The sequence below is a fragment of the Planococcus citri genome, chromosome 1, assembly GCF_950023065.1.
Source record: "Planococcus citri chromosome 1, ihPlaCitr1.1, whole genome shotgun sequence".
Lineage (NCBI taxonomy): Eukaryota > Metazoa > Arthropoda > Insecta > Hemiptera > Pseudococcidae > Planococcus > Planococcus citri.
Window position 1 is genome coordinate 73,252,039 of NC_088677.1, and position 14,115 is coordinate 73,266,153.

Here is a 14,115-nt window from a genome sequence, read left to right on the forward strand (position 1 = left end):
AATCATTATGTCTCCTTTTGACAAAACATAACTGATCATAATATTAAACATTACGAGTACTAGTAGCTTTTGTAAGTAATTATTACGCGTCAGGTAGACTATCCTTGTAATATTATGGGTCCATATACGAGTATAGGCCTACGTTGTTGCTGAAAAGTATCGCAATGCGATTATTAAGTAGGTGCATACTTGAAGGTATATCACTTATATACCGACTGTATGTGCAATTAGATGATATTGGCGGCATCGGCATTGCATTTGCATACACTTTGTTCATTTTTTCGGCTACTGGACAAGTATCGGTAGATTTGTACACTTTATCTTTTGTAGGTACATAAAATGGTACACAACTATTTTATAACTTGATTAATAATGGCTAACGTTAAATATTTTAGTACCTACTTGAGACTATATCTCTAACCATAACATTAAAAATTCAAATTTAAAAATTAAACAAAAAAGAGAAAAGAAACCCAAAGAAAAAAGGAAAGTTGATTTTAAAAAACTTGACCTGAAAGACCATTATGTAAGTTGGTATTGTATTGGTGTCTAACTTGGTTATTGTAATCGACAACAATAAATTTATAATACTGCAGGTATTGCAACTAGCTGTAGATTTTATGATTTTCCCCTGTGAGGTTTTTTAATTATGTTATTAAAACCGGGCTTGCTGGTCTTGTAATTTCATGTATAATGTACAATTAATATTATTATTGATACCTGACAAGGGAACGATTCGAGGTGTCTGCCTTCGATTTGAACAGGACCGCGATATGTGGAAAGAGCATGGTCTAAAACCACCATAACCAAAATTTCAGCTGCCCAAATTGATTTTTGGGAGAATTTTTGGAAATTGAAAATGAATTCTTACGAAGTAAAAGTAGTGGGAATTATTCCTGAAATGGCCATCTCAGCTCTCCCGAACCGAATTTCACCATTTCTGGCAATTCTGGAGCCTCCAGCGTGATTTTCGATTTCTGCAGAATTTTGAAATTTCTCCAGAAGACGTGAAAATCAATTTGGGTGGGCTATAAATCGAGTTGGGGCTTATATATTTTAATGATACGAGAATGCTGTTCGCAAAAACGCATCATTTTGGGATGTACTGGGTCGAGGATCACCTACAACTCGATTTTTAGCAGCCAAAATTGATTTTCACATCTTTTGGAGAAATTTCAAAATTGTGGATAAATCTAAAATCTCATTGGAGGCTCCAAGAATGGCGAAATTTCGTTCCAGAGATTTGATATCAGTTTCAGAACTAATTTCTATATCACCTTATCTACTCAATAAGGAGATAGATTTTTTTTAAAAAGCCAATTCGCTTAAAATAATTAATTTGGAGTTTTCAAAAGCTCGCAAAAAATCGAAAAATTAATGACAACTAAAATTTTGTTTTAGGGGAGGGGGTGGTTCAGACTATGCTTGTTTCAAATATCAAGATCTCGTTCAACTCGGAGGCGGATACCTCGAAAAGTTACCTTGTGAGAACAAAAACAAGAGTAGATATCCGTCGAGGTAGAAGCCTAGGAGGATACATTGTTATTACTAGATAGGCCTAGTATTTAAAGCAATTTTATTAGCTACACGCCGCCGCCATACACAGCCAATTCCGTTTCGTAGATTTGCTTTAGTACAGTAACAGTAAACAGTACATTTCTAATGGCAATAAATACGCATCTAAGTACATCGTATGTAGGCTATTTATTTGTATTTTGTTAATTATTCTTATTTATTACCGTATAATTGTTTATGCATCGATCACAATTGCATCTGAGTAGGGCTGATTATGAATATGTGAACTTGGATTTTTATCAACTTTCCCATCCATCCATCCATCATCCATCCATCCATCATCCATCCATCCATCCATCGACAATTCCACATTCAAAAAATGTTGGGAGGATTTCCACCAAATTCTGTCACCTTCATTCTGAGTTGAAAGACTCAGAAAAAATTTGGCTCTGGAGATGCGCCCTGGAGGGGAGGTATGGGTTCTGAAATATGAGACATTTCTAGGAAAAAAATCGAGTTTTTTCGCTCTAGTCACTACCCAACCTGTTTTGGGAACAATGGTCAACTTTCCACAGATAGTACCTACTTGAGATTCTGCTTCAACCTAGTGCCATCCATTGCTATCAAAATTCAACTCCATTTTTGGGGTCCTACTGAGCAATTGAACATTTGCAAATCATTTATTTAAATGGGTAAAGCCGTGTTTTGAAAATTTTTTAATCTCAGACATTTTGCATATTTCTGAAACTGGGGAAATATTTTGAAACGCAATGGCGCATATTTTTATTTTTCAAGTCATTACGAGTATTGTCAATTTTAAAAAACCGAAAAAAATTGGTTAGTTTCTCACCATTTTTTTCGATTTTTTGAAATTGACAACAAATGGCTAAAAATGGGCACCACTGCGTTCCAAAATATTTCCTCAGTTTTGGGAATGTCATCTTTCAACATTTTGACTACAGTAATGCAAAATATCACTAATTTCAGCCAAGAAAAAATTTTCAATACATGAAAATCCAAAAATAAGCAATTTACAAATTTTCAACTGCTTAGTACATAGAACCCTACAAGTGGTTTTGGATTTTGACGTAAATAGCGTAGATTGATGCAGAATCTCAAATATGTACTATCAATTGTTGAAAGTGGATCATTTTACCAAAACAGGTTAGGTAGGGACATGAGCGAAAACCCCACATATTTTTTGAAAATGCCTCTTCTTTTTGGACCCATTTCTCCCCTTCAGGAGCATCCCAGGAGCTGAAAAAATGTAGGAGTTACCTACTTTTTAAACTCAAAATCAAGGTCTAAATATCTTTGGTTTCACAAACTATCCTCCTTCCTACCATAGCATGGACACAGTTTTCTCTTACTTGATATCAACTTTTGTTCGATTTGTCGCCATTGCAATAATTAAGTATACCTTATTTAGTGTACCTAAGTTCTACTGTAGGTGTAAATTTATATTACCACGCGCATATTTAGGTACTAGTAATACCTATTTGTAGGAATACATAAGCAATTAGATTCGTTCGTAGGACTAGATAGTATTGTACAAACATATGAGTATGACCAGCACCCTTGTCCCCGCACCCATCCCTTATTATCAATGGTTTCATCATTGAACATTGGTAAATGGGCATAGGTACTTACAATGCTCCTAATATGATACGATGCCTTTGAACACGTGTATTATACTCACGCATTTCTATACTCCGTAATGCCGAAATAAATTTTTTAAATTACTTAATTACCTATATTTACTGTATTTTACTGTAGCATATGTTCATGTAGATAGATGTGTAGGTAATTATGTGCATAAGTACGTATTTGCGCCTATGATTTAGTCTTCTTGCTCTAATTGGAAGTGTTTTTACAATCACTGCGATAGGTGAAAGGAAAATAAGCTTTGTGCTGCATGAACCGGAAGGTGATAACGAAGATGGAAGTGGCGGCGCATCGAATGCTGCAGGGGGTGCCATTGCACTAACTAACCAGGTAAGTTTGTGTCCTTGGACATAGATATTGGCTCAAATTAAGATTAAAATTGAGCAAGATAATGGGTGAGCCTTGATGTTGTGTTATTTGTAGACTGGTGATGATAAAACAGAAACAGCCACTGATGATAAAAAGTCGAAAAAATCAGGCTCGTCGACTTCTGCAACAGCAAGTTCAGGACGACCGTATTTGCTGCGTCGTAGCACAGCCAGTGGGGCGGGCGGCTCAATAAAACGTCGAAGTTTCCGATTCAAGAAGAGCTCAAATAAAGATTCAAACAAGGAGAATGCTGATGGTAAAAAACTTGTAGCGAAAGAGTCATCAACTGAAACTAAGAAAAATGGTTTGCAAGAGTGACTACTGATTACTATACAATATGTAGTTCAATCTTCATGCTATAAAACCGTATCTATTTGGGTTTCTGCAGATTCAGTTCGACGAGTTGATTCCATACAGTCAAAACGCCAAAAAGGTTCGTTATCTGATCGCAGTGATACATCTGAATTATGCCCAAGTGCTGGTGAAGAATCTCCTGGCATTATGGAGTCACCAGATGAGCAGGTGCCCGAAAGTCCCACCGATAGCAATGATGTCGATGATTCTTCAGCCAATATGCCATGGATTAAGGTCAGTGTATCTTTTTGTTAATGACATTTGACCAATTCTATGAGCTGTAGGGCAACACCATGCCGATTTGCTACAGGAGTTTAAAATTTTATCGTTTTGTGAGTTTTTAAATGGGCCTTTGAAGATGTGTCTCAATTACCAGAATTTTTCCCCACACCAGGGAGAAATTGATGACTCAGGTAGACAATCTCATCTGATAGGTTACATTGGTTTACATCTAATTCAGTTATAATGCTAGTATGTTCTTTTGTGTTTATGAGTAAGTAATTTTATTTTCCCAAAATTTATTTCTAAACCTGACCTTAAAGTCAGAGCTGTGGGACTGAAACGATCCGAAACCGATTCAATCCCAATTAAATCCTGATTCGAATCCAATCCCAAAACCCGGATACCGAAATCATTATTTTTCTTGATCCCAAAACCGTAAAACTCCCGGAACCGATATAATTTTGAACCCGAAACAATCTCAAAACTGAAAAGATTTTGTTTTGGTTTCAGGATTTCAATTTTTGCCTTTTTTAGTTTTTACCGTGATTTTATTTTGAATCGTAATTCTACATCATTTATCGTCATTCATTCAGATTATAAGGAAAATTACTCGACAAATTGAGCAAAATATGCATTTAAAACACTAAATTATAAATTAATAACAGCATTGGATTTTTCACGTCAAAACCTCCCATTTTTTAGACCCCTGCAAGGTCCATAAGTCAATTTGGCCTTTGGGCTTAACATTGGTTGAAATGAAAATCCCAAAACCGAAACCGATTCAACCCAGAACCGAAACAATTTTTTCAATCCCAAAATGAATACCAAAACCGAAATGAAAATTTGAGGAACAAATCCCGAAATGAATGCAATCCCGAAATAAAAAAATTTCAATCCCAAAACTGAAATCTAATCCCAAAATCGTTTCGGTCCCACAAATTTTATACAGTTCACTTACACTGAGAAAAATCACTTTAGTAAAAATTACTGAAAAGTTTAGTAAAGAGGACCTCTAGTCACTTTTTTGTAGTATTTACTACATTTCTTAGTACAAACTACTAAGAAACGTAGTAAAATGTATTTTTTCTACTACATTTCTTAGTATTATGTACTACAAAATGTAGTAAATTCTACAAAAAGGTTACCAGGGGGCCTCTTTACTAAATTTTACAGTAACTTCTACAAAACAGTTCTCTCAGTGTAGAATCCTAAAAGTTACTTTTGATTTTGATGGAAATGGCTCAAGTTCATGTAGAATCTCCAAGACAAGTTTGGAGTAGACTAGAGTGAAAAAGAAAACACAAGTTATTTGAAAACTCTTCCTCGCTTAGGACCCCTTCCTGAGCTAAAAAATTTCCTGAGTAATTTTCAACTCAAAATGAAGGTCTTCGCTAGATTTAGTCAAAATCCTTGGACTTTTTCCCTTCATCATATTTACCTTGGAATGTATGTATTCTGTTATGCTTACAACATAAGTAGGTACCTAATTTACTTGTATCTATGTACAGGTTGTTGTGCGAATGATGAATTCCTTAAATTATTACTGCTCTCATCAGAATTTTTGTCACCCATTTTGCTATCGACGGCATATGAGGGCCTGCTCCAGGTTAACCAAAGCGTTAAGAAAGGTATGTCAGTAAACTAGTCAGTACTAACTTGTTCATCAACCTAAATTACTAATTTGTGGCATGCTAATGTGTATTTTTTCCTTCAAGGTATATGGTGAAGAATTTGGCGCACTACAAGCTGACAACTTTTTTGAGAAGTTCTCAAGCAAAGATCACAAGAATCATAAGCTACTGGACAGGTCAGGATCACAGACATCACCGATCAAAAGGAGAGACAGTTTCTCCAAGTGGTATGAACATGAAGCAAAACCATCGATTATAACTGAGTAAATAAGTAGCCATCAGAGTAATCTGTAAGTGATTGTAATTCTGCAGTGGCCCTGGAGCTGGTATACATTCTAGCACTGATTCATATGTGAGAGAGGTTGGTACTGTAGAAGATTGCTCAAACAGTGATAAAGGTAGCAAGCAACGGACTTCAAAGAAAAATGAATCTGAAAAGAAAATGAAAGATCAGTCAATGATGTTGAGATACATCAAAACTCAAGTGAGTGCTTTTTAGTTCCTAGTATGACATCATGGGGTTAAGCAAAAGGTAGATCCGCGTTTTGAACTGAAATTCATACAATATTGATAAACCTTGTATCAATCAGGTAAAAGACAGTTTCCATTCTCCAATGGCAATTCTCATCAAATCAATTGTGATACTTTCGGAAGAACATGTGATAGACATTTTGCCAATCGCTTGGGAATTATTATTGGAATCGAATCAAGAAGTGGTGGCTACAGCGGCATCTCTTTTCATAGTTGCCGCTTTCAAAGCACCCACCAAAGCTAATGAAATCATGCTGAAAGGATTGCAAAATGTTGAAACTGCTGTTCGCATCAATGCCATTTTACGGTAAGTGTGTGAGCAATGCTCGGCATAAAAATCACATATGAATAGTGAATACAGTTCACAAATAAAACTTGGTTGCATTGTAATTTATGGGTCTAATTTTTCAGTTTTCAAGTATTATGGAGACATCGATATCAAGCTTGGCCTCGCATGGAAGAAAGAGCGCAAACAACGTTCAGGTTACCTCCTCCGTCCATAGAATTTACTCTAACGTCTCCGAAAATTGGAATTGAATCTTTACCAGTTGTTGATCCTCCTTGGATGACAATTAATGCTGAAATTCCTGTAAATAAATTCCCAAAAGCTGAAGAGTCGCATGTAAGTATATCTCAGAGTATATCTATAGGTATACCATGTACAATTGTACAATTTAGTTTTGGTAGCTCAAACAAGGATGATGGTGCCAATTTATTCTTTATTCGCAATTTAGCGACAATTATCAGCAAGAAAGACCACTGAAAAGAGAGAAGTTCCTCCACCACCACTCACTTATCACGCTATGAAGCAAAAAACAACTGATGGTCGAGAATCATTTTTAATTACTGCCATTCCAATTGCTATTCAAGCAGGATATGAACCTAGTGTGCCTCATGCTGTCGGAGATGTCGACCATGATGAAGGTAATATTCATAGTGTCAGTCTAGGTACTAAATATTAAGTACTGAGGAGGGAGGGAGGTTCACATTTTCATGTGAAATTTTTTTGTTGTTTGTCGAGGTCTCACTGCCTCATTTTTGCCTTTAGGAGTAGGGACTTTGGAAAAAAATTCAGCCAAATTGATGCATAAAAAAATGTCTTTTTATGGCAGTTTTGGTGAAAACCAACAACTTTAGGACCAATCTTTTTTTGACAATCTTGGCACAATGAAAAAGAATTGGACCTTTTAGGAAATTGCACTTTCAAGGCACGGGGCTTTCATTTAGATTTGCGATTTTGAAAAAGATAGCCCTTTTAACTGTGGGTTGAGACTTGAACATTTCAAAAGTGAAAACCCCTAATAACGGTGTTTATTGCAGCCGATGACGAGTCCTGTGATACGCAAGAGACAAATAAACCTCAATTGCAGCAGCAATCGCAACAATCTCAGCAACAACAACAGCCCTTGTCGCAACAAAAAAGCAGCAACATTCATGGCCAGTCATTGGCTGTTTTGTTTCCATCTTGCTTGTGTTCTGCAGTCGTTGAAATCATCTCATTATTGGACGATGCAGCTGTCTCTGCAGATGGTAATTCGGTATACGAAGTTGCATATCAGGTAGGCTACCATTCGTACCTGCAGGTACCTAACATTCTTCTGACGTGAGCTGAGTTTTTTACCTAGAGTTCCTTTTTGATTTTATATTTCAGGTTATATGGAATTGTTTAGTCGAAGACAGCAGTCTCTTTTTGAGGTATATTTTGGAACGAGTGACTCGAGATAAACAAGAACTGATGTTCAAAATTTTAAGACACTTGATACGTTTTATACCAAAATTGCCTCAGCAAGCAGCCTTTGCTCTGTACAATTACATCATTGGATATGTAATGTTCTATGTGAGATCGCCTCATGAAAATGGTCAAAAAATGATCGGAGCAGCGTTATCTATTTTGTGGATGGTAAGTTGAAACAGGCCCTTTTATACGTCCACAATTCCACATGAAGCATTTCACAATTTTTAAACTCATATTTTTTACAGGTTGTGCACAGCGTTCATGGCATAATGTTCAAAGATTTGAAACAAATTTTAAGAAAAGAACAATGTGATATGGCAATTTTATTAACTGCTCATGCCCCATCCGCCAAAAAAATAATCGTTCATGGACCTCAAGGTAAATAATTAGAACATGTTCGAATAATTCGTACCTATACTCTTACAAACCCACTAGTAGGTAATTTTTTAATTCTATGAATATCGTGTAGAGCAAGATGGTGGTGGTATTCCTTCTCAATTTCCTGTTCAAGAAGATACACAATTTTGCCAGTTATGGAGAGAATCTCTTGATTATTTCAACATCGAAGAAAAAGATTATAAAGAATACTTTCTGGTGGATCACAAAACTCGTTAAGTATACCTGTAGTGGCTCATAAGTTGTGTGATGGAATTGATAGGTTATTCATTGTTGTGTTTTTCTATGCACTTGACAGATCAAATACACAATGTGAACTCCTACGTTCGCGATTACTACTGTTTCAAAAGGTCACAATATCCTCAACTCGAATTAGTGCATATGAAACCAGAAGATGCCTTTAATGCTTTGCAGAGGCAAGAATTACTCCATAAATTCATCGAAATAGGCAAAGTTCTACTCACATGGGCTATTTTGAAGAATGTCGACATGGTAAGCAGATTTAAACAGCGATCTGCAAATTGGTGCAGGTAGATCACTTATTCGCCGACTATTTTTATTTCAGGTTATGCAGAGGGTGGTATTTTTGCACGAGGAGCTGATAAAAATAGGCTCATTCCCTCGTAAAGCCCTTGAAGCAGATTTGGACCTTTACAAAAATGGCGAAATGGGAAAAGTAAGGCGTTAATTTTGGCTTTTATGAGATTGGTTGATTGGTTGCCGATGATATAATGGTGACATTTTTTCGTTATTTCTGCAGGAACTATTAGGTCTGGATGTTTTGCATAAATTTATGTGGGTACGTCTGATTGCGCGTATGTTCGAAGCAATGGCGGGAAATTTCGCATACTCTAGCGATATCCATCTGTCGATGAATGTGCTAAACGGTGCATTAATGCTGCACGGTGAAGATGCCTGCATTTTACGATACGTTATGGCTACTTATATAAATGCAGCGTACAACTTTAAGAATATTTTCTCCACAAATGGGTGAGTTTATGGACTAAGCACACTACATATCCACTTATTGCAGGGTGTCTAGTCTTTTGAAGAAATCATTTTCCCTGGATTTTTCAATTTTCCAGACCAATTTTTCAAACCCCGTAAACTTTTGAAATCTTGGGGGGGGGGGATGTTGAATTCTTCATGATGGACTTTCAAAAACTTGAAGGAAAAATTCGACTAATTTCCTATTTTAAATAATTCAAATATCAACTTTAAGAACTTGAAGAACTTTTGACCAATTTTTGACAATATCAGATTTTTGAAGACTTCAAAAAATCATCACTTTTTGAAATTTCCACTCGTGTCACACTGATTTTGAAAAATTATGAAACATCTGCCGAATTCTTCATTATTATGTCAGGTGTCTAAAAAGCCAAAATGAGCTCAAAAAGAGGGATAAAAAATTGTCAATTTTCAAATAATACAATAGGTATTGGTACAAAACCTGGGATTTCAAGGACAGAAAATTCATTTTAAGAGACAATTCAATTTTCAACGCCAAAATTGGCTCAAAAAGTAAAATAGTGAAAATTTTCAAAAAATCACAGTATGAGTACATATCAAAATGTGGGGTTTTGAGGGCATCAGAATTCATTTTTGAAGACTATACCATCCCAAACACCATAATTGGCTCCAAAGATCAGGCAAAAACTTGACAATTTTCAAATTATAATTTTTTTTTAATTTTTAGAATCATTTTGGTAAAAAAAGAATTTTTTCATTTTGTAAAAATTTGAAATTTAAAAAACTAGCCCGAGCGTAGCGAGGGCAAAAGATTTTGAAAATTCCTGTTTTGATAAATGAAAGAACAACGACGTTTTTATAAGAGGAGGTTGATTTTTTAAGTCAGTTTCTTTAGTAGATTCGACATTTTGAAAAGTTACTGACATTTTCAAGATTTGACAATGGGGGGGAGGGGTCTACTCCCCTCCATAGTTTTGTCACCGATTCTCTTCTGATGATAGTTGAATTTACGAATTCTTCAACTTTTTCGACATTTTAGTGACTTTCCCAGAAGGTGGAAATTCCCTGATATTTTCTGGTTTTCTAGAAAAGGACACCCTGACTCGCTACATAACCTAAATGTACGAGTAATAAGTTGTGCATTGTAATGCTTTAATTTTGTTTGTTTTTGTAACAGGTATTTTCTGATTATGCCTACTCTTTTGCAAGTTTACTCGAGTCATAATACAAACAGTTTAGTGACCAGAACAATAGAGTACACAGTGAAACAATTTTACCTGATGAACAGGAAGCCTTTCATCTTGCAAATGTTCGGCAGTGTATCAACCATTTTGGATATTGACGACAGCAGTCAGTATGGTCGTGCTCACGAGGTAAGATTTTAGGGGGGAAAAACTTTTACAAGAGTGAAATGCAAATTTCTGAACATCTCTATGATGTAAAGTACCTAGGTACTGGTGCATGAAACTGATTGTTCCTCGTTTGTTTACGATATCGATACAGGTGGAATCGAGCTGTTTATTTCAATTATTACTGAGCTTAGAAACTCCATCACCGGATCCTCTCAACATTGGTGAATTGGTAAAGGAGGAAAAGCCTTTGAAAGCAATTGATTTTTGCTACCACGATGAAAACGAGATGATAAATGTTGTCGATTGTATTTCTCTTTGTGTTATGGTTGTATCTTACGCTGCTGATTCGCTACGAGCTTATCAAATGTTGGTAAGTTTTCATTTTTGCTGGAAGCATTCACAATTCCACATTATATCTATGTTTGTTTTGCCTCCTAAAATTTCAATAATGAGATAAGTCAAAGGAAGAGGCTCTATAAAAGCTGCTTTTAGACGCCTGAAGAATCACTATGATATTTTCATTACAGGTTATTCTTGAAGCCATTTTACCATGCTACTTGAGACAAATTCAATCCTCGGAGTATCGTAAAAATGGAAAATCTGAACGAGAAATCATTGCACAGTTGGCCATATCAATTAAAACTTTAGTCAATAAATGTGAAGCATTGACCAAGTAAATGAACAGTCCGAAGTTTGCTGCGCTCAAAACTCAAAGAAGTAATTTCCAAGTGTGATTTTGAATTTTTGTTTTGTTGAAGGAATTACAATGGTCCACAAAAAACTACCCCCGAGCATAAAACCTCCAGTCAAAGAAACTACAGCAAAGGACCTTATTCGCCTGCTTACGACTACGATGACGATTCCAAGTATATCATTGATAGAGGACGTTCGAAGATGACTTATGATAGGGATGCTGATGATTCCGAACAAGTACGCCTTCATTTATTTCCCCTGGTCAAATTGTGACGTTTGTTTATGCAATGGGATTTGCCCTTTTTTCATTCTTCAGCTGTTGCGAACGGATTTTCGTCGACCGAGAGATGTACTTTTGTCAACCGTTGCTGATTTTGTCACAAAAAGTTCCTGTAGATTAATCGAATTGTATAAAAAATGCCCTTTGGATGGCAAACATGTGGAATTGTTAGACCTACGTTCATATGTGGTAAGTCTCAGAGGAGTCTCGTAATTTTATGCATTGTAATCGCTTTTCATGAAGAGATTTTTTTTAAAAAATCTAATCAAAGTAGGTATAGTCTCATAATTTTATCCATTGTAACTAATACCAATCTTTCGACCTCAATCAGAGTTGACCGAGTAGGTTTTTTTTTAAATCTGTAGTCGTAAGGAAGTTTTTACTATTCAACTCAAATTTCAAAAATTCCAAGACGAAAAATTTTTCAAAATCAAACGTTTACAGGACATCAAATACATTTGACCTGGTTTCGATTCAATTCTGTCATGATGAGAAAATTATTCTCTGCGAGCTGCCAAAGTTTTTCAACAAAAAAAGTACGATACTTAAATGCTGTGCTTGGAGCGTTACATTTTCTTTTTTGATAGGTCCTTTGAATTTCTTTAAAGGCCATTCAACGTAAACTCGCAAAGCATTTAGCACTTGGGATAGCCTTGGCCATTATTCAAAAAATAAAAATGGGGGAATAAACTTTAATGAGAGATGACGAAACCGCAGGTCTTCCAGTACATTAGAAATATTCAATCCTCTAACGCCCCATACTGACCCCCCAAAAGTCCCTAGAAAATAGTGGATCGTCACTTAAACTTTGATATCCAGTATAACGTACCAATTCGATGGAAAATGTAATGTAAGCTGATATTAACATGATTATTAATTTCGCTAGGTAAATTTGCCACGAGCACCAATATTTATAAAATCGAAACGATTTTCGGTTCATGAAGCATTGAAAAATTACCAAAAATTGACCAGTGTCAGTCACCAAAGCATTCCATGTCAACTGGCCGAGTTTTTTGCATTTGGGGGTTTTTCAATATTTTTTGATCTTGTTGAGAAATGAAGAATGGCGCAAACCACAATTCTTAATGTGTATTTGCAGGAAAATTATGAGTGCTCGAAGTTTTGAAGAAAATATAGCGATATCGCGTAGTTGAGGCAGGTTAACGTAAAAACTACAAAAAAATAGTAAAAATTTGGAATTCTTTTCAATTTGTGGGTTCATAGAAGCGCTTTTTAGAGATTTGGTGAAAATCAGCGTTCCCACCTTTTTAAACACTAAAAGTTAACTGGAAAAGTTCATAAAAATTATTCTGAAAAAATTGTTTCAAGTGCAGCTTTTCATGTTGATGAACTGTATTTGAAAAATTGGGGTGACTTTTTTCATATTCTCAATTTTAAAAATTTCAAAGATCTTGAAAAAACATGACTTCTTTTCTTAAAAAGTTGAAATTGTGTCAATTGAAATTTTTTTATAATTTTTAAACGTGGAAGCGAAGGAGAAATCATTCTCCAACTTTTCCAGATGATTTTCCTAGCTTAAGGAGGTGGCAACATTGATTTTCACTACATCTCCATAAAGCACGTCTTCTATGGGCCCACAAAATAGAAACAGTTTCAATTTTGCACCCTTCGTAGTTTCCAAGTTGACATCGCTCAAATTTTAACAATGCACATAATATTTTTCTCAATATTTTGAGTATCCCTATCTTCCCTAAAAATGCACTTAGAGAACTGTGGTTTGTGCTACTTAAGTGCCTACTAGATGCATAAAAAATAACAATCACCGACCCAAAGTGCAAAAGGCTCTGGCTCTGCAATTTGACATAAAATGACTCTCAGGGCATTATATGCTCAAGTAAGAGGCATAAGTATTTTGAATTTTCCTTTCAAATTCTGTCACTTTTTAAAAATGGTGCTCAAGATGCGAGAGATGCAATGGCATTGCTGAATAATTTTTCAAACTTGAGCAAAAAATTTGAAAAAGAATCGAACATCTTGGAAAACTGCATGGATTCAGTGAGCTGTAAGAGCTGTTAGTTAGAACTCTCTTCCAAATAAATTGAATTGACTGAAGAGTTGATTTATCTTCAAAAAGATTTTTCCCAACCCTGAGTTCAAAATTCACATTCGCGTTTGTAATTTCAAACTATGCTTGTGTACAGAGATTGGCTGATATCGCCATCACACTACTGAAAGTATCACCCTACGATCCGGAAACAATGGCTTGTAAAGGTCTGCAAAGATACATGTCGCATTTATTGCCAGCTACTGATTGGAGCAACGAAACTATACGACAGACTCTTCTTTCTATGTTACGAAGAGTTGATAAAATGTTTGTAAAAATATACAAAAAAGCGTCCATCCGGGTAAGATAATTCGCCCACAAATTTGTCCTTAGTACAG

At 35.6% G+C, this 14,115-nt stretch overlaps 1 protein-coding gene across 5 annotated transcripts in view; it reads left to right on the forward strand.

Moving 5' to 3' along the window:
• The window catches only part of unc80 (unc80, NALCN channel complex subunit), a 41,659-nt gene that overhangs the window by 21,847 nt on the left and 5,697 nt on the right, over positions 1-14,115 (forward strand). For all 5 annotated transcript variants that reach the window (XM_065343842.1, XM_065343878.1, XM_065343850.1 and 2 more), the window contains 22 exons: positions 3,404-3,510; positions 3,604-3,853; positions 3,938-4,137; positions 5,634-5,753; positions 5,841-5,983; positions 6,069-6,240; positions 6,347-6,594; positions 6,699-6,909; positions 7,022-7,211; positions 7,608-7,846; positions 7,939-8,187; positions 8,268-8,400; positions 8,492-8,632; positions 8,717-8,910; positions 8,984-9,094; positions 9,179-9,408; positions 10,565-10,760; positions 10,891-11,109; positions 11,267-11,412; positions 11,498-11,669; positions 11,749-11,901; positions 13,875-14,078. In XM_065343842.1, the coding sequence (XP_065199914.1) occupies positions 3,404-3,510; positions 3,604-3,853; positions 3,938-4,137; positions 5,634-5,753; positions 5,841-5,983; positions 6,069-6,240; positions 6,347-6,594; positions 6,699-6,909; positions 7,022-7,211; positions 7,608-7,846; positions 7,939-8,187; positions 8,268-8,400; positions 8,492-8,632; positions 8,717-8,910; positions 8,984-9,094; positions 9,179-9,408; positions 10,565-10,760; positions 10,891-11,109; positions 11,267-11,412; positions 11,498-11,669; positions 11,749-11,901; positions 13,875-14,078 (4,028 nt within the window). The remainder of the gene's footprint in view (positions 1-3,403; positions 3,511-3,603; positions 3,854-3,937; positions 4,138-5,633; positions 5,754-5,840; positions 5,984-6,068; positions 6,241-6,346; positions 6,595-6,698; positions 6,910-7,021; positions 7,212-7,607; positions 7,847-7,938; positions 8,188-8,267; positions 8,401-8,491; positions 8,633-8,716; positions 8,911-8,983; positions 9,095-9,178; positions 9,409-10,564; positions 10,761-10,890; positions 11,110-11,266; positions 11,413-11,497; positions 11,670-11,748; positions 11,902-13,874; positions 14,079-14,115) is intronic.